The sequence below is a fragment of the Brachypodium distachyon genome, chromosome 1, assembly GCF_000005505.3.
Source record: "Brachypodium distachyon strain Bd21 chromosome 1, Brachypodium_distachyon_v3.0, whole genome shotgun sequence".
In the NCBI taxonomy this organism is placed as follows: domain Eukaryota; kingdom Viridiplantae; phylum Streptophyta; class Magnoliopsida; order Poales; family Poaceae; genus Brachypodium; species Brachypodium distachyon.
The window spans coordinates 43,958,346-43,980,151 of record NC_016131.3 but is presented as its reverse complement, the minus strand read 5'-3'; the positions used below and the strand labels follow the sequence as shown (position 1 = coordinate 43,980,151).

General features: G+C 44.8%; 2 protein-coding genes across 2 annotated transcripts; one reads left to right on the top strand and one right to left on the bottom strand.

Annotated features, from left to right (window-relative positions):
• Positions 1 to 5,420: 5,420 nt before the first annotated feature.
• Positions 5,421 to 8,377, top strand: LOC100843314 (7-deoxyloganetin glucosyltransferase). The gene is made up of 3 exons (XM_010229544.2): positions 5,421 to 6,226; positions 6,329 to 6,905; positions 6,988 to 8,377. The coding sequence occupies exons 2-3, from the start codon at positions 6,419 to 6,421 to the stop codon at positions 7,956 to 7,958; spliced, it is 1,458 nt and encodes a 485-aa protein (XP_010227846.1). The 5' UTR covers positions 5,421 to 6,226; positions 6,329 to 6,418; the 3' UTR covers positions 7,959 to 8,377.
• Positions 8,378 to 12,899: 4,522 nt separating this feature from the next.
• On the bottom strand, positions 12,900 to 17,755 carry LOC100841408. The gene is made up of 9 exons (XM_003564024.4): positions 17,593 to 17,755; positions 16,433 to 16,522; positions 16,252 to 16,334; positions 15,626 to 15,751; positions 15,406 to 15,526; positions 15,210 to 15,294; positions 14,596 to 14,709; positions 14,473 to 14,512; positions 12,900 to 13,400 (listed from the first exon to the last, which is right to left on the bottom strand). The coding sequence occupies exons 2-9, from the start codon at positions 16,518 to 16,520 to the stop codon at positions 13,248 to 13,250; spliced, it is 810 nt and encodes a 269-aa protein (XP_003564072.1). The 5' UTR covers positions 16,521 to 16,522; positions 17,593 to 17,755; the 3' UTR covers positions 12,900 to 13,247.
• Positions 17,756 to 21,806: the final 4,051 nt, after the last annotated feature.

Sequence of the window (21,806 nt, the reverse complement as noted above, 5' to 3'; positions counted from 1 at the left end):
CTACTCCTATATTTTGCATTCCTTACCATTGGCATTATATGTTGTAATCGGAGCGCCGCCTAAGGTATACTCCCTCCATTTCACAAAGGTTGGCGTATTTCGTTTCGTTAAGACAAGCTTTTGACCAAGAATTACTTTATTAATACTCCCTCCGTCCAACAAAAGATGTATTAAGTTTGTCAAAATTTGGCTGTATCTAGACATGACTTAGTGTATAGATGCATTCAAATTTGGTCAAAGTTAAGACATTCTTTGTTGGACGGAGAGAGTACGTAAGTTATATGATATGAAATCATGATCATTAGTAAGAACTTTTAAAGACGAATCCAGCGATATAAATTTCATGCATGAAAAAACACATATAAATAGAGTTTTCATTGGTCAAAGTTTTGTCTTAACAAAACAAAATACGCCAACCTTTGTAAAATGGAGGGAGTATAATGGAGACTTGATGCCGAAGCCTAGAGCTATCGAGCCAATTGCAAAAACAGGTCTAGGTTACCTTTTAAAAAACTGGCTAGATAAGGTCTCTAAGAGCCAAACAACGATATATATTCATTTATTTATTGCAAAATCGAGAATATTACCGGCCGCAAGCATGGTGGTGACCTTTCGAATCGAGCTAAACTTCTTTTGAGTTTGACCTGAGCGAGCTGCTTTAGCCTTTTATAAATCTTTGTGGCAACGACGTGACGGTGGCGAAAATGGTCGCACTCCACTAGGCGCCTAGGCGGGCGGGCGCTTGTTCCTCGAATTCGGACGAGCGTTAAGTTTGCCAGTGGTTAGGCGGGAAAGGTATTGTTCGGCCGGTTCGGCCGGCCGGCCGGCCGTGGCCCGTGGGAATGTGAGATGCACACATAGCTTTAAACAAAAGGAGTTTCCCCTGCTCCATCGATTCCATTGAATTTGACAAAAGTCACGGTTTCAACCAAAGGAGTTTTTTTTCTTTTTCTTTTTTTGCGGGGATTCAACCAAAGGAGTTAGCGCAGCTTCAGGGGACAAAAGGCTTCAGAAATTAAAACTTTCCCGGGAATGGCCGGCGAAGCTAACGCATTTTGGAAGCCTGAGCAAGGTGCTATTTTTACATGATCCAGCGAAAATTTCAGTGAAGATATTCGAAGATTTACGGTATTGTCTCGACTTTGACTAAATTTGAATGCATCTATACATTAAGTCATGTACAAATACATTCAAATTTTGACAAACTTGAGACATTTTTTGCTGGACGGAGTGAATACGAAAACAGTTTACGTCAAACAGTATGTACCCGAGCGAGACAAATCATCACGATTTTTAGTTACATAAATATATTTTGCCTCCGTGAAATACCTTTAAGAACAACAAGCATATACTCCAGTACGTCGGCTCCAAATACATGAATTCCTAGTCTATGGAGTCGAACTTCTCTCACTTTGGTTACAGATATGAGAAAACTTATTTGGATGGTATAATGTGAAAATAATAATATCATTATATTTGCAATGAATAATACTTCAATCATATATTTTTCATCACTGTACAAACATATACGTCCAAACAATATTGGTCAGAGATGTTCTTTTGACCGACAATAGTCAAAGTTGTTTGTTGAAGATCGTGCCAATACCTAAGATATCATCTGTTTTGGAATAGAGAGTAATTACTAATTGGTAGAAATTTTTGAGAGCCTCGTGTAACAAAAAAAAAAGAGCAAACACTAATTAAGACCTCCTTTCAAAACTAAAAACACTGATTAAGTCCTTGAACATGTGACGACTTTGGACTTCAGTGCACGACGGCAGAGTAAATAACTAGGCACGAGTGTGGTATGTCATATTGTGTACACATCATTTGCATAACTTGGTACCTTTATGCAAGTGTACTAATTTAACTTTGATTTCTATGTTTCAAAATTGATGTGACCTACATATTAGGTAGTACCATCTGACGAAATAATGTACCGACCACTAGTTGTAGCGTAACTTTCGCTAATGGTTACTCCCTCCAATTCAAATAAGTGTTTTGATTTTAGTACAAAGTTGCACAATAAGTGTCTTGAATATGACACTTATTATGGCAAAGGGGGAGTAGCATAATTTATATCCTCCTGACAATAATAATCGTATTATATATTTTGTAAATGCTCCACATCAATGGCTGATGCATGCTCTTATGTGTTCCACGTCACTTAAAAAAAGGCAGCTGAACATGTTGTACAATATGGCATCTTTCTGTATCATATCTTATAGTCAACGTTTAGACAAATAAAATCAATTAAATAATTATTAAGAAAATGTGAAATCTAGTACAATGAAAAATTTGACTTGTCATGTTACTGAAGAAATAATCTTGTAGCTAAAAGAAGGTTCATGTCTTTGTTCGCCCCTCTATCTTTCACTTCGACAATCATCCTACATAGCATCGTTAAGAAAAAGTTGTCGTCACCTCATTATACACGCCCTAAGATGAATGGTCCAGTTGGCAAAAAAAAAACATGGAAAATTACATTCGCATGCCACTGACTTTGTCCAGTTTCAGATATGCTATTGGGAAATTCTTAGTTACTCTCTCCAGCCTTCAAAAACATGATGTATTGTATACAACTTTTGTCAAGCTTCTAGAATTGACCACCGATAAACTTTAAAGTGTTTCATTGGATGTGATGAACTCATATGCACAAATTTGTCTTAAAAATGCTATAACAATTTATTATATTTTATAACTATAAGTATTACGCTCTTCCCCTTCAAATACTTGATCTTTTTTTAAGACTATACCTATTATTTTCTGTTATGTTTGATAGTGGTGGATTATGAATATATTGCATTTCTACCAGATTTTGTCTATTTTATCATTTGGCTAACTATTTCCCCCCGCTTTGTTAGCTATTTTTCATGGTTAAATTGTAAAATAAGTTTAGCACAACAACTATAAACTGAGCCTTAGGATCTGTGTTGGTTAAACTTTTATTTATGATCGAATATCATTACGGACCAAAAATTAAAATCACTAGAAACATCAAAATTTGTACTTCTAAATTAAGATGTCTTAAAATATATTTCCATAATAGGCATAATTAGTTGTGATGTATCCAGTTTAAATATTCATTTGGTGCAAACTTGCAAACTTTCCACGTGGACTATCGAATCTTAAATGTGCGGTGCAGATCAAAGTTGGGAATCATAACACCCACTTAAACATGTTTTCCACATAACCCCCTACACTTATCTTATGATGTCTTATCTTTGATTCCCACCTCGCAAGTGGACCACACATCGTAGATCCGATGGCCTAAGACGAAAGTTTGCACCGAATGAAGGTTTTCACTGCATACGTTGCCTAATTCGTTTTGTTTCAGGCAGTATTATACTCCCTCCCATCTAAAATAAATGTCGCAGGTTGAAATAGTTTTGAACTAAGCTTAGTTCAAAACTGCGACACTTATTTTGGATCGGAGGTAGTACTATATTTTTAATAACCGATGGTCAAAGTATCACATAGGAGACTGTTAAATTTCCTATGAAAATGTAGTGCAGGGTTTATTTGGTTTACAATATTTTGAAATCATAAAATATGAATAGTAGAGGATTGGGATGGAATTTTGCATGACGTCTCACCTAATTTTCGAATCCTTTGAAATTAGATCAATTTGGACACAATTCTTAGAAATCTCTCAATTCATGTGAAGCAAATGCTACACACAGAAAAAATTCGTAAGATTTGAATCTTGTAAAAATTATCTTGAAATCATAGCCCGCAATTTTTTTTCAAACGATCATATGATCAAATTCCATTATCAAGATAACGGAATGACAATGTCCACCCCCCACGTAGTTCAACACAAACTTGTCGTCACAGGCTAACAAGAACGCACGCAAGTTCAGAAAAGAGTGAAAAAGGCGGGAAACAGTGAAGTCAAGCCACACTTAGTTCTCCAAAAATTGTGTCAGCTTGCGTGCATATCTGTTGTCGACATCCCCAGAACTTGTCTTGTCTTGGATTCGCACCACATCCCTCTTGGCTTGCTCTGGATAACGTGCCAGTGCTTCCTCCTGCAAGAGCACAACACCTGATCGCAACATCTCCCCATCCTCGCCTCGCTGGAGCCCTGCCCAATATTTCAAGAAGGCACATGCATAACAAACAATTTCAGCTGGAGATCGAATCAGCTTATGTTCAAAGCATGCACATATTGCGGAGTTTACAAATAGCCCAACAAATATATGTCTGCTGTTCAATCCCTCCCTCCAACAAAGGAGTTTATACTACAAATCTCCATGGCTTCACAGCTTCAGTCCCGCAGTCTCTCTCTGTCTCCTGTAGCGCGTCAAGAAAGAACCAGGTGTGGGCTGTGGGAGGCATTAGGCCTGGGCGTTCTGGTGGGCTGGGCCATGATGCGTAGTACCTAAATTTATTTATTTTTGGCAAAAAAACCTGGGCGAGCCATTGTCCAGTTTGGCCCCTACATAGCTTTGCCAGTGACCGGTGGATTGTTTCAAATACATGACAGAACCTGCGGGTGGTATCACCTTTCCAATTACTGCATTTCATGTTGTGTTTGGTAGCTATCGCATTATGCCAAATCAACTACAACCAGATCCTAATTTTCAAAGGAACCCTAGCTTTCCAGAGATGATTAAAGGATCTATTGGGGCCAGCACTAGTGAGCATATCATATTCTTCCATCCAACAAAGAATGTCTCAACTTTGACTAAATTTGAATGCATCTATACACTAAATCATGTGTAGATACATTCAAATTTGGACAAATTTGAGACATCTTTTATTGGACGGAGGGAGTACATGGATTTAACAGTGAACTTGCACTTTTGGACCATTTCTAGACATGTCATGTTGGTCATTCAACCCTACCCCCATTAGTTTATCTCCTAGACACCTAAGTTCATCCTGTGATGGCTCATCCAACCATATCCTAGATGCCAAGATAGCCACAGATGCCCCAATGACAATCACCCTGCATTGCAAAAACAACTCCCTAACTCAAAGCAGGTCTTTACAGCAAAAAGAATAGATGGTTTACTGGTCACATTAAAGATAAGCCCCCCCCCCCCCCCCCTCCAGGTTCTGTTTCAAGCTTTTTACACATCAAGTTAATATTGAATAGTTTCATATTCATAACTCCCAGCTCCCCTTTTAACTTTGGTTTGCATATCAGGAGTATTTCCTTTTCTGGGATACCCCCTGCCACAAGAATTCCTAGCCCGCAATTTTGGATCCTTAGGGGTTCAAATCCTACAAAAAAAAATAAACATAGGAAAACTGCAGATTCGTTTGAATTAAACAGACACCTACTTTTGTTTATTCCAAACTAGGACTCGATTCCGGCAGAAAGAGAAAAAGGCATCGATGACATATCCTAGCGTTCAACAAAATTATGCCACGGCCAACTGGGAACACAACTTTCGATCTTCGACATGGCATGGATATATACTGCTACTGAGCTGCTACTTTTTACATGATTGCGTACACATCAAAATATATAATACTCCAAGGGATGGGAACAAGAATGCCCCTGCATCCCACAAGCGAACAACAGATTCGATCCTGCGAAGATTTGCACGGGATAAAGTAGCGCTTCCCAATTGCCGTGATCGCCATCCGAAGCACATACAGTAGCTTGCGTATATAAAAGGAAAGGCCGGCATGGCCCTTTCCCCGCGGTCCTGTCGACCCGTCCATTCCTGACGATCCTCGAATAGACAAATGCTTCAGTCGAGTCATATGAAATGGAAAAACTATGGTCTCGCAGTCATCGTTTCCTGCATGCAAACCTGCTGGCTCCGTCTGCCGTGGAGTAGTAAACAACAGCTGAAAATAAGTCGCCGCTGACGCGCGCCTCGATTGCAGAGGCTACATGGATCCGGTGAATCTTTAGGACGGGAAGAAACGGGGGAAGGAAAACGTTTCTTAATTCCGCGGCCAGCCATGCCACGCCAAAGCCGGCAGTCAGGCGATCACTTGTGCAGGCCTCCAAAGGATACGATCAACTACTGTAGTAGTAGTCTTGTACTCCAGATGAATGTAAAAGCTAGATTAAAAATATGGAGGAGAGGGGGAGCAGAAGCTTGTCCGGCGGCCCGGCCCGACTTACCAGCTTTATTTGGTCACGTGTGGCGCGGGCGGGCGGGCGCGAAGATCTTCCAAGCAGTCGCCGGGGAGATTTGGTTCCGGAGCACACGATCTTGTCAAGTAGACCGTGAATATATCAGGCGTGACCAAATCTAAGGTAACATCACACACATATCCACTTCGATAGCCGCGACGTACGCGCCCTCTCTTCTCTGGCCTGGCCTGCCTATTTGAATGCTGCCTTTGTACGTCGCTGCAGGTGTCGATCACCGGGAAGCGATCGAGTAGTGAGCAGGAGCTACCAAAGCTAGTAGTAGAGCTTAGGATCGAGCTAGCCAACTAGTAAGCCATGGAGGAGATCAAGAGGGCGGCGGCGCCGCACGCGATGCTGTTCCCGTTCCCGTGCTCGGGCCACATCAACCCGACGCTGAAGCTGGGCGAGCTGCTGCACTCCCGCGGGGTGCGCGTGACCTTCGTCAACACGGAGCACAACCACGAGCGCCTGCTCCGGCGGTCGGCGCTCCGCGGGCGCGAAGGGTTCCGGTTCGAGTCCGTGCCCGACGGGCTGGAGAACGCCGACCGGCGCGCGCCCGACAAGACGGTCCGGCTCTACCTGTCGCTCCGCAGGAGCTGCCGCGCGCCGCTCGTGGCCCTGGCGCGCCGGCTCGTGCCGCGCGTCACCTGCGTCGTGCTCAGCGGCCTCGTCAGCTTCGCGCTGGGCGTCGCCGAGGAGCTCGCCGTCCCCTCCTTCGTGCTCTGGGGCACCAGCGCCTGCGGCTTCCTCTGCACGCTCCGCCTCCGCCAGCTCCGCCAGCGCGGCTACACGCCCCTCAAAGGTCCGTCAAGTTCTTTTGCACGTCACAAGTCGTATATCAAGATTGAAATGTTGAGTTTCTGTGTGTTTCTTGGGATGTGCAGACGAGAGCTACCTGACGAACGGGTACCTGGACACGCCGATCGACTGGATCACGGGGATGCCGCCGGTGCGGCTGGGCGACATCTCCAGCTTCGTCCGGACGGTCGACCCGACAAGCTTCGCCCTGCGCGTGGAGGAGGAAGAAGCCAACAGCTGCGCCAAGGCGCAGGGCCTCATCCTCAACACGTTCGACGAGCTCGAGCCGGACGTCCTCGACGCCCTCCGGGACGAGTTCCCGCGCGTCTACACCATCGGGCCCCTGGCCGCCGCCATGCACCTCCGCGTCAACCCCGGCCCCTCGGCCGGGCTCAGCCTCTGGGAGGAGGACGCGTCCTGCATGGCGTGGCTGGACGCGCGCCAGGCCGGGTCCGTCCTCTACGTCAGCTTCGGGAGCCTGGCCGTGCTGTCGCTCTCCCAGCTAGCGGAGTTCGCGTGGGGGCTCGCGGGCACCCAACGCCCGTTCCTCTGGGTCGTGCGCCCGGGGCTCGTGGCCGGCGACCGCGGCATGGAAGCCCTGCCGTCCGATTTCCTCGAAGAAACCGAAAACCGGCGGCTCATCGTCGAGTGGTGCGCGCAGGAGCAGGTGCTGCGGCACCCCGCCGTGGGGGGATTCCTGACGCACAGCGGGTGGAACTCAACCACGGAGAGCATCTGGGCCGGGGTGCCGATGGTGTGCGCGCCCGGGTTCGCGGACCAGTACATCAACAGCCGGTACGTGTGCGGGGAGGAGGAGTGGGGCATCGGGCTGCGGCTGGACGAGCAGCTGAGAAGGGAGCAGGTCGCGGCGCACGTCGAGGAGCTCATGGGGGAAGGAAGCAAGAAGGGCGAGGAGATGAAGCGCAACGCGGCCAAGTGGAAGGCGCGGGCAGAGGCGGCCACGGCGCCTGGGGGATCGGCGCACGAGAACCTCGAAAGGCTGTTCGAGGTGCTGCGGCTTGATGAGGAATCGGACGCCGAGCACGGCCGCCGGTGACGATGCCATATTGGCATGTCCCCCCATTGTTGATGCAATCGTGATGTAGTTTGGGACTTTGGGTGCTTTCCTGTTGTTACGTACTTCCTCGCAAAGTTGTTAGTCGTCGTCTGGTTTCTGATTAAGGGTTCAGCGACAGAGAAAAAAAGAGTTCAGCGACAGATCGAAGTAACAGTGCGTCGTTTTGTGCGCGGATGTTTCCTTAACTTTCCTTCCGAGTGGTTCTCTTGAGCCAGGCAAGCCTGTGGCGTACCCGATGGAAGTCTTCAGCGGGAACCGAGTAGTGAGTAGGCGAGACAATCATGCATTACGGGTTTTCTTTTTGCGAGGAATCATCTCAGGAAACTTGTAGTGCTAGCATTAGACTGATCAGAGGGACACGTGTGCTTGAGACCGAGGTATTAAACGCGTTAAGTGCACATATGTTCTTCTTGTTCATGATCAGCGACAATCATGAGCAACAACCAGTGCATATCTAAACACCTAACGAACAGAAAGTGTAGTTTCCTTTTCCTTTTGCCACAAATGTAGCTATTTTGACTCACCTGGCTAGCCGGCCGAACAACTTGTTATTTCCACCTAACGACTGATAATATTTTTTGTTTTGACGAAATGACAGAAAAAAGTTTGGCCGGTCCAAAAATAAACAGGGTCCACGTCAGGACCGAGCATTTTTAATCCAACCAAAGTCCTAGCATGAAAATTGAAAAGGAATATGTCGGCCGTCGTCTGGCTCCACTACCAAGTCACGGACACTACTTGTCAACGAACCATTCCGGTCAAGCGCGGTGTCCGTCTGACAGGCGGACGGTTTATGCTGGTGGAACATGCAGGTTCGCTAGACTTACATGGGTGTCAAATTTTCATGCATTAATTCAGGATTTAACCGGTCCTATTTTTTCAGTGTTAGGTGACGTATCTGTCAACAGCGAGGCGCCAGCGGTGACTTCGTCAATCTCTCAAGATCTGCCGGGTTCAGTCTTTTGAAAGTGCTTATAAGGATAGTGTGTGCATGTGTGTGTTCATAGGGGTGAGTGTACGCGCGTGTTGTGACGTCTGCATTTATACTGTGTTTCTCAAAAAAAACCCGAATGTTTCCAAGTGCCAGGGCACCTGTTTTGAATTAAAAAGTCACTTGAAACATAAACATGAGAGACATCTTTCTTTTGCGTCAAAAAATAATCTTTAAGAGTTCAAGATAACATGTTTTCTCCATTATACGCATTGTTATCCCTTAGCAACACATTTCTTTGTTATATTAGATTGTAATCACTCCAAACTTTTAGAGGACCGTTATTTACCAAATATAAGAGGTACTTCCTCCGAGCCATAAGAAGTATCACCCATTTTGCATTAACTTATAACTTATTACAAAATTTATACTAAGTGGGCGACAATTTTTATGGTTCGAACGAGTAGCCTATTTCATAAAATATATTTATTGCCATCAATAAATATATATTTCATAAAGTAACGTAGAAATCTAAGAATGCATTGTTTTATAATACGTGCCCTTAGCGGTCTTGACTATTCGAACCATTCTTTCCGGCATTAGTCTCGCTTTGTTCGTTATCTCTCACGCACTTGATAGCCCACACCAATTTCTCCCAAAGCCAAACCTGCTAGTTGTTGGAATTTACGACAAAGTCCAAGGCCCAAGGCCCAAACTAAATTAAATTCCTGAAAATTCTCAAAAACCCATTCATGTAGTGGGATGAAGAAGTGGCATAGTTCCACCTTGCTACTTTAGAGGGAGGGGGGGGGGGGGTTGAGACCAATATATAAGGAATGTTGGTATCCCACCTAGTAGCAAGGTGAGTAAGGGAACATCCCCACGCGCGCTCCTCCTTCGCTCGCCCTCACGACGGCGCGAGCGTTTCGTGGATCGAGTTTGAGTCGGTCGGTTCAAGTCATTGCTTATCTCTGGCAGTCGGAATCTGTTGCGAACGCGTAACAAATCAATCCCGATAATTGCGGAGTCGGTTTTGGTTTCCTAAACAAAACCGACGTCCACTTGTGTGCCTATATAATAAGACGACCTCAGCCTCCGAACAAAAACGTCACAAACCCTAGCCGTCGCGCATATGATCCAAGCTCATTGTTCGCCGCCCTCTGATACTCCATACCATCGATTGCATGCTCAGCTCACCAGGAGTGCAGGCCTCCGGAACCCAACCTTTGAGATCCTGCCCGAGAGACGGTCGATAACGTTTTTGGGGAGTGCAAGCACAGGCACTGGCAGCTGTTTAGGAGGTTGCCAAGGCAGCTGCTGCAGTTGGCATCAACATCGACGCTGCTGGTCTCGTCACCAACTTCAACAAGCTCATCAACAAGGAACAACCAACTCAGGAGGAGAGCACTGTACCGTAGGTAATCTACTCTTTGTTGTTGATTATGATCAATAGTCATATTATTCATGATGTGGAATAGACGAATTTTATCGTTGTGCATTGCTATTTAGTTTGTCAAGTTTGCATGATATAATATGATATTCCTCCGTCCAACAAAGGATGTCTGAACTTGACTAAATTTGAATACATTTATACACTAAGTCTTGTCTATATACATCCAAATTTTGACAAACTTAAGATATTTTTTGTTGGACTGAGGGAGTACATTATTTATACTATTATTTTCTGAATTAAATATTCATCGAAAATACCTAATTATTCAACGCGACTTTACTGCCTCCGTTTCTGAATATCAGATGTTCTAATTTTCTACTAAGTCAAACTTCTTCATGTTTGACCAAACTTATAGAAAAATCTACCAACATTTAGAACTTCAAAATAGTTTTATTAAATCTGCCATTGAGAGTGGATTTTTGGCCTGTACGTTCCTTGGCCTGTACTATCAGGCCGTCCATAATGCTTCAAGATTCGGAAACACAGATGAGCTCATGGCATCCCTACTGTACTGACACCACTGCAAGGCGCACGTCTCTCTTTCTCTCTCTTCCTTTCTCTCTCACCTATGTCTCTTTCCCGCACCTCTCTCCCATGTCCCATCTTGGAGCACCACCGTGGACGAGCTCGCCGATGCGGATGGAGAAGAGGACGCGGGGTGAGCGGGTGGCGCACATCGTCTGTGCAACAGCAGCCCGTCGGTGTCCACGTGCTGCTCGTTGTCGTCGTCGAGGAGTTGGACGAGACGAGGTCCGGCCATGGCTTGGATCTGCACCGACCTGGACGTGAGGAGTTCCATGACCTCAATCTGCGCCAAGGAGCTCATCCTTCTTGTCTGCGGAAGGAGCTCCGGTAGATGCGGTTACCGGTTTTATGTTTTTAGGGAGGAGGCGGCGGTGGCGGCTCGCGCCGGCCTAGAGGAAGCCTGCGACGGTCGGACGGTGCCTCCAGCATCACTGTGTTGACAAGGACCTCGATGCGCGCTCTCCATGTCGCTGTCGCTTGAGAATTGAGATGGCGAGCCGCCGACGCGCAGCAGGAGGTGGTCTCTTAAGGTGTTGTTGCTGGCGTCGATCTTGAGCGCTGCCACGAACGCGTCCTCCACGCATCGCGTCCGTGCTTCCCCTACCCCTTGTACACTATCGAAGGCAATGCCGAGGTAGCACTAGATGTTGAGCTTCACCCAGTCGATAGCGACGGAGGGGGAGGATGCGAGGCGGGGCATGCATGTTCTCGTCGGCCACGTCCATGAACCATGATGCGCAGATTCCGGACCCGTTGAGGACCAGGACTTGCACGCATCTTGTTCGACGAAATGACCGCCGTGCCCGCCGAGCCCAACTCCCGCACGCTCACTGCACACAATCAATTGTTGAGGAAATCTAGAAATCAATTGAGAGAAAGATAACAAACGCCAAGCCGAATACGCTCCGCATGGAATCAAGAGAATGAAGTTTTGTTGACGATTAGCCACTGGTGCTCGCCGTTCCATCCCGTCACACCCACAGAAAGAGCGGACAGGTGCAGGTTGGGCTTTGATGAAGCACCGTCCCGACACATGCAGCGGCGACGCCTTCGACACGGACTTGCATGCATCCTGTTCGACAAAATGATCGCCGCGGACGTCGAGCCCAACTCCCGCACGCTCACTGCACACGAGAAGAAGCTCCCGCCGGCGTTGCTTGAGGCGCGAGGTTGTCTCCCGCGCGCACCGGAGGCCCTCCACTGCACGACGGCCCCGCCATCGTTGTATGCTGCGGGGAACACGTGCTCCGACGAGAGGCGGTACGAGGCAGACACGACGGCGCGTGGCCACCTGCTCCCCTGTCCCTTGACCTCGCCGAGCTAGTGGCTTGTCTCCACATCGCAGAACGTCGCCTCCGGCCACCTGCTCCCATGCCCACGACCTTCCCTCCGTTCAGTTGACCCACGCCGCGGAACACCACACACCTCCTCTTCGACTTGTGCACGCGGAGCAGGTTTGCGAGCTCACCCCCGAGCTGGACCTCGTCGGGATGCGGCCAGTAGAGAGATGGGGACAGGAGAGAGCTGCCATCGAAGAGATGGAGAGAGAAGATAGAGGCACCAGGGGGAGAGAGAGCAGGAGAGAAAGAGAGATGGGAGGGGTGGGGTGGGGCGGGGTGGGGCCGTGGGGGGCAAGATGGGACAGATGGACTGACGCACATGCGCTGCACCTACAACAAGTTGACTCGTCTATGCTACTGGTGCCTCCCTTGAGCACTTTTTTTCAAATCTCAAAGCATTATGGACGATGTGATAGTACAGGCAAAGGAACGTACGGGCCAAAATGCATTTTCCATCTGCCATTATATATATATATATATATATATATATATATATATATATATATATATATATATTCATGGTATACTCATTTGATATTGAGGATCTTAGTAATTTTTTCTACAAGTTTGGTCAAACTTGAAGATGTTTGACTTGGGACAAAACTATAACTTATATTTATGAACGGACAGAGTATTTCTTATAATGGAAGGCGGAGTGTTGTATGTTGTACTCTCGTAAAAACTAAAAGGGATTTGCATAGTGTAGATGAAACTTTCCGTTCCACAAGAGATGAACACAGAATTCTGTTACACAATAGACAATCGCTTGCCAATTTCCACTTCATGGCAAACAGGTCAGTCTGAAGATCTTGACTAAGTTCTCCAATCACGGGCAAAGTTCCAGGAGTTACTGATCACTAACTAAAAATTATCATCAGCTCTATGTCACACAAAAGAGTTATAACAGGTCACTCACAAAAGCTCCCCTTGCTAAAAAAAGAGTATCATTGGGTTAACTGTAAAACATCACCAAAAATATTTATGTTCTTTTAAATGATGGTACCAGAGCCATAACCATCCTACCTGAACCACCATCTCATGCCAGAGTTTATCAGGTCATGAAGAAAAGGGGTGTAACTGTGGATGTAGGGGTTAACTGTTCGGCCCATTTTAAGCCAGATAGCTCTGTGATAACCAGCAGTGAAAGGAGAGTGATACATGAGCTTCAGCAACTGCAATGCCAGATAACCAGAGTGAGATCAGAATATGCTTAGACATTATACTCTATTAATACATACCAGTAATAGTGTCTATAGTATGAAATAAAAATGACTGGATGCAGAGGCCGGGGGTATTCCCTCCTTTTTGAAAAAAAAGAGTCTGAAATCATTGCCTAGATACTTTTCCAAATGAAAATGTAATACGGTAGTGTTTAGTTAGTTGGTGGCTTGGTTCAGCTACTGGAGCATTTGCTTTGGTGGTCTCTTGAGATTACTGAAAGCCATCAATCCATAAATTGGTGTGCGCATCACACCAACACTGGATTATATTTGTCATACATGTACCCTACATGGGCTGCACCAAGCCATGGCTCCAGGAGCATGGGAAAAGAGACATGCCTTAGGCACCAAGTAGAGCTAGGGAAATACCTTATCCTATTTTAGTTATTTCCTCTCAATTAACAATTGACCGAATAGTTTCCTTCTCTTTTTCAAGAACCTCAAATGGACAGGATTTCCTGCATTTCGTAAAGAAAAATGGAATGGCCCCATTGATCGAATAGTTTCCTGTTGTTGGGAATTCGTGTAATCAGCCGCTTCCTATTTAATATATTTTTTGCGGGACTCCTATATAGAAGGACTTGGCCATAAGGAATAACCAACGAGAAATAAACAAATCTAATCCGCAATCTCCTTCCTTGGGTCCTCCCTGTCCCTGAGGCACATCTGCCGCCATGGTGCCACTGCCCCTCTTGCGGTCCAGGTCAGTATGGCAGTACCATACCAAGCTACCATGTATACGGTATTACCAATATTGGTGTTATGCAGGTCTATAGGAATGCACTACAAAAACTAAGTGTTATGTCATACATTTCTAATTTGTTGTCAAATTCAGTGAGCACTTGTTATGGTCAAAACTTATATGTCAATCAGGGTCAGCCATGAAGAGGATGGGCCACTCCTATTATTGTGATGATAGTTTTACACCACACAGTATAATACATGAGAAAGTTTACATTTCAGTTAATAGTAAACAAGAGGTAGATCACTCGGAGAAGAAAATCAATGTTTACTAGAAACTAACCTGCCAGTACATGAATGTTTGCATAGCATTACGTTTTTTCCTGCACAAGTTAAAGAACAGTAAGAATTTGAAGTTAGGTGGACGAGGGGAAATGAGAAATCGACAAGGCCAGGGTCTACTGACGAGAACAGAGATAAGATCAAAAGAAAGCCCAACAAAATCTCTGCATTAGCACACAGAAAGTTGACTGCATTTGTGTTTGTCTCAACCCATGTGCAAAGTGGCTCCAGGTATGCCCTAAAAATTAACAACACAATTGTTAATAATCCATTTACCACCATGTTCAACAAAAGAAGTATTGCAAGCTGCTAGCATCATTCAGTTCACGGAAATGATTCATCTGTGTTTTTATCAGCGTGTTACCATGCAAATTCCATACGAATAACTCAATAACTCATTTCTGTTTCCATTTTCAGGTAACCCACCAGAGCTATGGCTGTTCATTAAGCAAAAAAAATAACTGATCCAGTTTATGAGGGAGACTGGACCGAAAAATCTCACAATCATTTTTGTTTTGTGTTTTATAATGCATGGAATAGGGTTATCTCAACTGTATTGTTCGTCATGGCATGAAAAGACTATGGAGAGCACCATTATGATAGATTTACAGGGGTGCAAGCCCAGATAGATGAAGTAAAAACAAAAGAAGCCAAGACAACAACTTATATGAACAGCATGAATTGTATATGCATAGGCGCAATACATTTTGTTGCTACAAATCTGACAATTTTATTTACCTGTACAGAGAAGAATTACTGAAATGGCATCGTAGAAATCTTGCCACATGTCCGAGTGCCCAACATATTACCGGTACCAAAACAACTGCAGAAAAGAGCATCTCATCATGCATAAAGAAACCAAGATATATGGGCAGTGATATGAAAATTTGATGCAGAAGATAAATAAATGCAGATAAATATTTCATTTGCTTACGCTTAAAGTGTAGTTTAGACGTAACAAACATAAGGCAGTACATGAATGGTATAAAATCCTTCGATGAAGTTACATGGTGACGCCTGACCTGAACAGCCTGCGTGTTTCCTGCTCTGGGTAGCTGACAGGTAAGGGAAATGGTAATTAATTTCTGCAAGATGTCCAAAATGGGAAGGATAAAATAGCAATTACAGTTCTCAGTTTCATGTTACCGACTCACCCCATAAAGAGCAAATAAAGAATATCCTGTGGTACAGGTTGTGCCAAGAAGTGACAAATGATATCCCTTGTATTGCAGTTGTCGGGTTGCCAATGGAAGGATGCCAATCAACGCAACAATAAGAACCTGTTGGCAAAAAAAAAATGCGTATGAAAAAGATAATGCAACTATTTACTAGCTAAACTATTTGCAGTTATCAACAGAGGAAAAAACTGCCTCACTGATTGCTTACTGTTGTAATAATAATAATATGATCAATGAATCCTGCCCATCCATTTACTTATGAGGAATTTTGAAGGTAAACTCCATTAGGCAAAAGAGGGGTTCAGATGAAGGTATTCTGATGAATGCCAGCTTGCAGGGTAGGCTAAATTAAAATATCCTTGGACTAGCAGTTGGTCTGACTGATATCACTTCCACAGTTTAGCTGTTGTTTGACACTCCATTCAACTAAGCCTAAACATAGTTATCTGCGGCAGTAGCAAATTGAGATGGATCTTGCACTCCAAAGTCATGCACCAACTGAGACAAGACTAATCTTCAGAAAGGATTGGTTTCAACTATACAAAGTTCCATGTGATACAGTAACTGCTGACAAAAAATGCATGTCCATTTACGACATTTACCCAAGCATTAACAGAAAAATGTAAAGACCGCTGATCCAACTGCAATGAAAGTCTACTTCTTGCCGGTCCAGCAGAATCAGACCCTACAAATTCATGAAGATCAAATTGGCACATGAGAAAGGCTACAAAATACAAATAAGGTATTCACTGTAGAGAGACAAATCAATATGCTTATTATCACCTGGATCATGAGGTGTTGCAATACCATTAGCTGTTGTAGATTCTGCCTCTGACGGCGCTGGGGGCTGAGAAGTGCTGACTGAGGACATTCCTTCAACAAGAAAATCAGGATCTTATGAAACCAAACTCGGCAAAAGAAACAAACCTAAAGCCTCACAGAACCACATTATGCATATCCAAATAAAATGGAGCATGAAAAGGAGGCAGAAACTATATATTAAGCCAATCAACATTACAGATTTAACATCAATAACATGATTAAAAAGGAAGGAAGTTTGTGAAAAAGAGCATCAATATCAGTGACTTGACTAGATTGAAACAAACTAGATATACAGAAAATGGTACAGTAAGGTTTATCCAAAGTTTCTTAAAGAAAAAGGGTGATGCACTGATTTATGCAATGCACGTAGTCCTCAAATAAATACTAAAACACTACTATAAAACCTCAATCAATTGACCCTGCTCAATATTTCATATTACAATATTTTACTCCATTCATTCCCATTCCATTTTCCATAATCGTATATACAATGTTCTAGCCCACTGGCAGAAGCTACATGGTCGATGGGCAGACATCAGAATCAATCAAACGGGCACTAAGAGAGCAAAAACAGAAATCTACTCTCTTGCTATAATGTTTGTTTTCACAAAATGAACAGCATAAACCACCATCGAATGGATCACACCCAGAGTGGGGCATCTTTCAGATAACTGAAAATGAATAAATAGGGTTAACAATGTGTAGCAGGTATGTACAGTCACACATGAGAACCTATGCAGAGCTCCTTTTTTTTTTAAGGTATGCAGAGCTAATTATATAGCTGGATGGAATCAAATTGGAAAACATTCAGCGGCAGCGGTTTTGTACTGGACAGCTTGAAGAACGAGCTAGTTACAAAAACAGAGATTAGCTCTAAAGTTCGTGGATGAAAGAACTTGCAGTAAATCTAGGGTTTCTGCTCCAATTAGTATATGTTCCATGAGGTTTGGAAGGGAAAGGGGCTACTGGGAGCACACGCCATGGGTGCAGGCGGTGCTTGGTCCAGCTCGACCAGCACCGGAGAGGGAGGAGACGCGGGGGAGGTGGGGATGGGGGGAGGGCAAGGTGGCTGGAGAACGGCCGGAGGGTCTGGAGAAGGGCGAGCGGGAGGTAGCTCTTACCTGCGACGCCAGCCAGCGGCCGCCGTCCTCCGCGCGCCGCCCTGCCGCCGTCGACCTCTACGCGCCGCCTGCGGCTGTCGACCGCCGCTCGCCGTCTACCGCTAGGCCCCCCCCTTGCGCGCTCGCCCCTCCGGAAAATTCCCCAACCGCTACTGGTGTGCGGGATGGGGTCGGAATCGCGTGGCGTGGCGGGCGGGCAAGTATGCGGGAAAACGATTCGGAATTCGGTGCTAATTCTAGCGGTTAACTTCAGCAGGTCAGCGACATCCGAACAGTGAATCGAGCCCACCGAATACGAATTTCCAATTCTATCTATCCTTGAATATCTATTTTCGAAAGGAATTTACTGTACCATTTATTTTTGTTTTTTTGTATATCTAGTCATTTTTATTTTGAAGAAATGATCGGAAGAATTTGTCAGGTCCAAGAGCAACAAGACGTCAATCTCTATGGCCGAACAAAATTGAAGCCTCACGGCGATTCTGGATTGCACGCCGTCCGTCCGATCATGTTACCGACGGCTAGTATCACTTGCGTGTTGTGTCAAGTTGCCTCTTGTTCTGAATTTACACTCGAATGTCACCAAAAGCGACCTCTCTCTCTCTCTCCATCTAAGCGTCCCACTTTCTTCTCCGCCTAACCCTAAAGTTTGCTCGCCGCCGCTGCCCAGCTCCGCGGATCACGTCCCTAGCCCAAAGTTTTCTTTTGATATACTCCTTCCGTTCCTTTAAGATTGGCATCTTAGCTATCAAAACGCATACCAAGGAAACTAATCCGGATTGTTTTGATCCTTGCTGCAATTAATTAGTACAGTGCATGCACCAGTGGTGTCGCTTGGGACATGCTGCATGCAGATTACGTACGGAAGCTGGACTTCCCGCCCGCGCGACCGCGAGCGCGCCTGGCCTCCTATCTCCGGCTCTTCCTCCAAGTAGCTTTCAGCTGGTCCAGCCGCAGAGGAAGAGGAAGGAGGCACTTGGAAAGAGAGATAAGAGGCCGTTGCTTTGGTTTCCAGGAATAATAACTGTTGCTGCATGTGCGGAGGGGCAGTTTGACTAAAAAACTCTCAATGCCACTTAAACTGAAATAGACTAAAAAACCTAAGAGCCAATCTTAAAGGAACGGAGGGAGTATAAGCCACATTAAGCACATCCAGATCTTCAAATACTTTTTGCAATTCAACGACATTTATGAGGATTAATAAATCAATTAGCAATACATATCAATCGTTCTTTTTGCATAACTTCATGATTTACCCATGGCCGGTGATGGTCAGTGCGTTGCTTCATCGAGAGGAGGTTGTCGTGGGAAAGACTTTTCGAGGCACAATTGCTTAATTGGTTTTGCTTGTGAAGTTTGTGTTCATGTATGTTTGATAGATCTCTCCATTGTGGATTGGAGATGTGAAAAGGTTGTTAAAAGGAAATAATTGCTTAATTATAGTGTTGATTTCAAAGTTTATATATTTTGTGGTAATTGTGTTGAGTAATGTCCGACAAGTTGTTTATCAATGACGAAAGAATATGAACTATCTACTTATGATCGTGATGAATAAATTATTATCAAATTGCTTTAAGCCGGTTACCAATATCCATAATGGGAGACTACACAATTCAAACAATTAGAAATTTCGAAGAAAGTAAAATAGACGAAGATTTATTTTCACATTCAAAAATGATTACTGATTACTAAACTAGTTTTTTTTCTTGGACAGTGCTACACAGCCGCGTGCCCCACGTATGCATGCGTACGGCGCCCTCGCGAGGTGGCCGGCTTTATTCGCACGCGCAGGGGCGCCTGGATTTCTCGCACGCGCAGGTGCCCAGCAGCCCGGCTCGCACCTGACAGTAGCGCAAAAGCCCAGCAATACGCACAGGCGAACAGCCCAGCAGGCAGCAGTACGCAGCTCGGTCGATTCTTCCTACGATCGTTCGATTCTCACAGTGTGCATATCATGTAAGCCCGTTAGAAAAACATCCTAGGACCCAGCTGTCCAACTTATATTCAACACCCCCTAAAAAAACTTATATTCGACATAAATTTACACTGATGCGAAAAAAAATCCATTACTCTCTCCGTCCAACAAAAGATGTCTCAAGTTTGTCAAATTTTGGATGTATCTAAACATGACTTAGTATATAGATGCATTCAAATTTAGTCAAAGTTGAGACATCCTTTGTTGGAAGGAGGGAGTACATTACTACCAGTCCACATCTCATCTCTAAAAAGGCATCGGATCACATTCATTTCTCACACTTTCTTCGTTAAAAACCACTCCCTTAAAGATGATCTACACAATTATGGTCAAATAAGGTGGCCACAAATAGTAAAAATGTGACAATTGAGCAATGGTAAACGCATGTCAAAATAGGATTAGGTAAGCTGGTCACTTAGGATAACAGATGTGTTGAGCAATGATAAAACACATGTCAACTAGGATCAAATAAGCTGGTCACTAAGAGTAAAAAATGTGGCAATATAGCAATGGTAAAACACATTACAAATATGATCAAATAATCTGGTCACTAAATGTAAAAAGCCATGACAATTATGATCCACATCATGGTAGTTATGACCAAACAACATGGCAATTATGACCAGAGAACATGGCAACTAGGTAGTACAAGACAAGTTGGCATGATAACTATGATCCAACATCATGGCAATTATGACTAGATAACATCGCAACAATGTAGTACAAAACAAGTTACTAGTGCACGGCATGGCAAGTATGATTCAGCATCATGTAAATTAAGATCAGACAACATAGCAACTGGTATAAAATAAGCTGGTCACTTAGGGTACAAATTTTGGCAATTTGAGCAACGGTAAAACACATGACAAATAGGGTCAAAGTTGGGTAGGCTAAAAAACCATGGCAATTGTAACCCAACATTATGGCAATTATGCCCAGACAATATGGCAACTAGGATCTACAATATGACAGCTAGGCAATACACAAGTTAATAGTGCATGACATGGCAAATATGACCCAACATCATGGCAATTATGACCAGACAACATGACAACTAGGATCAAATAAATTGGTCACTTAGGGTAAAAATGTGGCAATTGAGTAATGACAAAACACGTGACAAATATGGTCAAATAAGCTATGCAAGATTAGGATCGACAACATGAAAACTAGGCAATACACAACATGATATTTAGTAGTGCACGACATGACAATTATGATCAAAAAACATGACAGCTAGGACCAGACAACCCGACAAGTAGGTTGTACACGACATGCATGGTTGTTAGTACACAACATCATGGCAACTATGATACGACATCATGGCAACTAGGACCAAACATCATGGCAACTAGATAGTATTACATGACATTAGGATAAAATAAAATGGACATTAGGCTAAAAAAATACGGCAAGTGAGCAACGGTATACAACATGTCAATTAAGATCAAATAATCCGATCACTAGGGGTAACTTCTTTTGCAATTGTTTCGACACATAACTTTTGAAGATAACTTTTTCAACACGAGAAACACATTCACGGATATGAATTGGAAGTACAAAAAAGAATTTTCTACTACAGGAGTTCCTACAATCATGACGGTCATGACCTTTTGCCACGATGGCAAACTGATCAAGTACATTATGACCTCACAAAACTCATAAACATGCAACAATGGTATACATCTATATGTATAAAATAATCTGAAAGGCCTCATAATCTGAAGACTACGAAAACCAACTAGAGATCTCAACCTACAATGATATGCAAGCTCTTATGGGTGCGACAAAATGTCAAACACCTTGCGTGCACTAGGATGGTGTCCGTTTTCCACAGGAAGTCCAGCAGGGGAGGTCCATGTCGTTGACGACGGACTCGACGTGCTGCAAGTATGGTGGCAGTACCCGTTTCCAGTCATGCCGGCGCATGCACATGTGCCTTCCGCCGCCGCGGCCTGCTCCGGCCGCGCCGCTGCGCCATGCACCGCCCCCGCGCCCTTCACCGCTGCTGCGCCCTGCTTCGGCCCCGCGCCCTTCGCCTCCGCCGCACCCTGCTCCGGCCCCGCGCCCTTCTTCGCCGCCACACCCTGCTACGGCCCCGCGCCCTTCGACGCCGCCGCGCCCTTCGACGCCGCCGCGCATGCACTGCCGCCGCAGCCTCCTCTGGCCCTGTTCCCTATCCCCCACTGTGCCCTACTCCGCGTTGCTGCCGCAGTCTGCTCTGTTGCCGTGATTTTGG

Excerpts from the sequence above, each read along its gene's own strand:
- LOC100843314 (XM_010229544.2), top strand. The coding sequence starts at position 6,419 with ATGGAGGAGATCAAGAGGGCGGCGGCGCCGCACGCGATGCTGTTCCCG. Across the intron at positions 6,906-6,987 it reads CGGCTACACGCCCCTCAAAG|ACGAGAGCTACCTGACGAAC; the intron begins GTCCGTCAAGTT and ends TGGGATGTGCAG.
- LOC100841408 (XM_003564024.4), bottom strand. The coding sequence starts at position 16,520 with ATGTCCTCAGTCAGCACTTCTCAGCCCCCAGCGCCGTCAGAGGCAGAA. Across the intron at positions 15,752-16,251 it reads ATTTTTCTGTTAATGCTTGG|GTTCTTATTGTTGCGTTGAT; the intron begins GTAAATGTCGTA and ends TTTTGCCAACAG. Across the intron at positions 13,401-14,472 it reads AAACATTCATGTACTGGCAG|TTGCTGAAGCTCATGTATCA; the intron begins GTTAGTTTCTAG and ends CTGGCATTGCAG.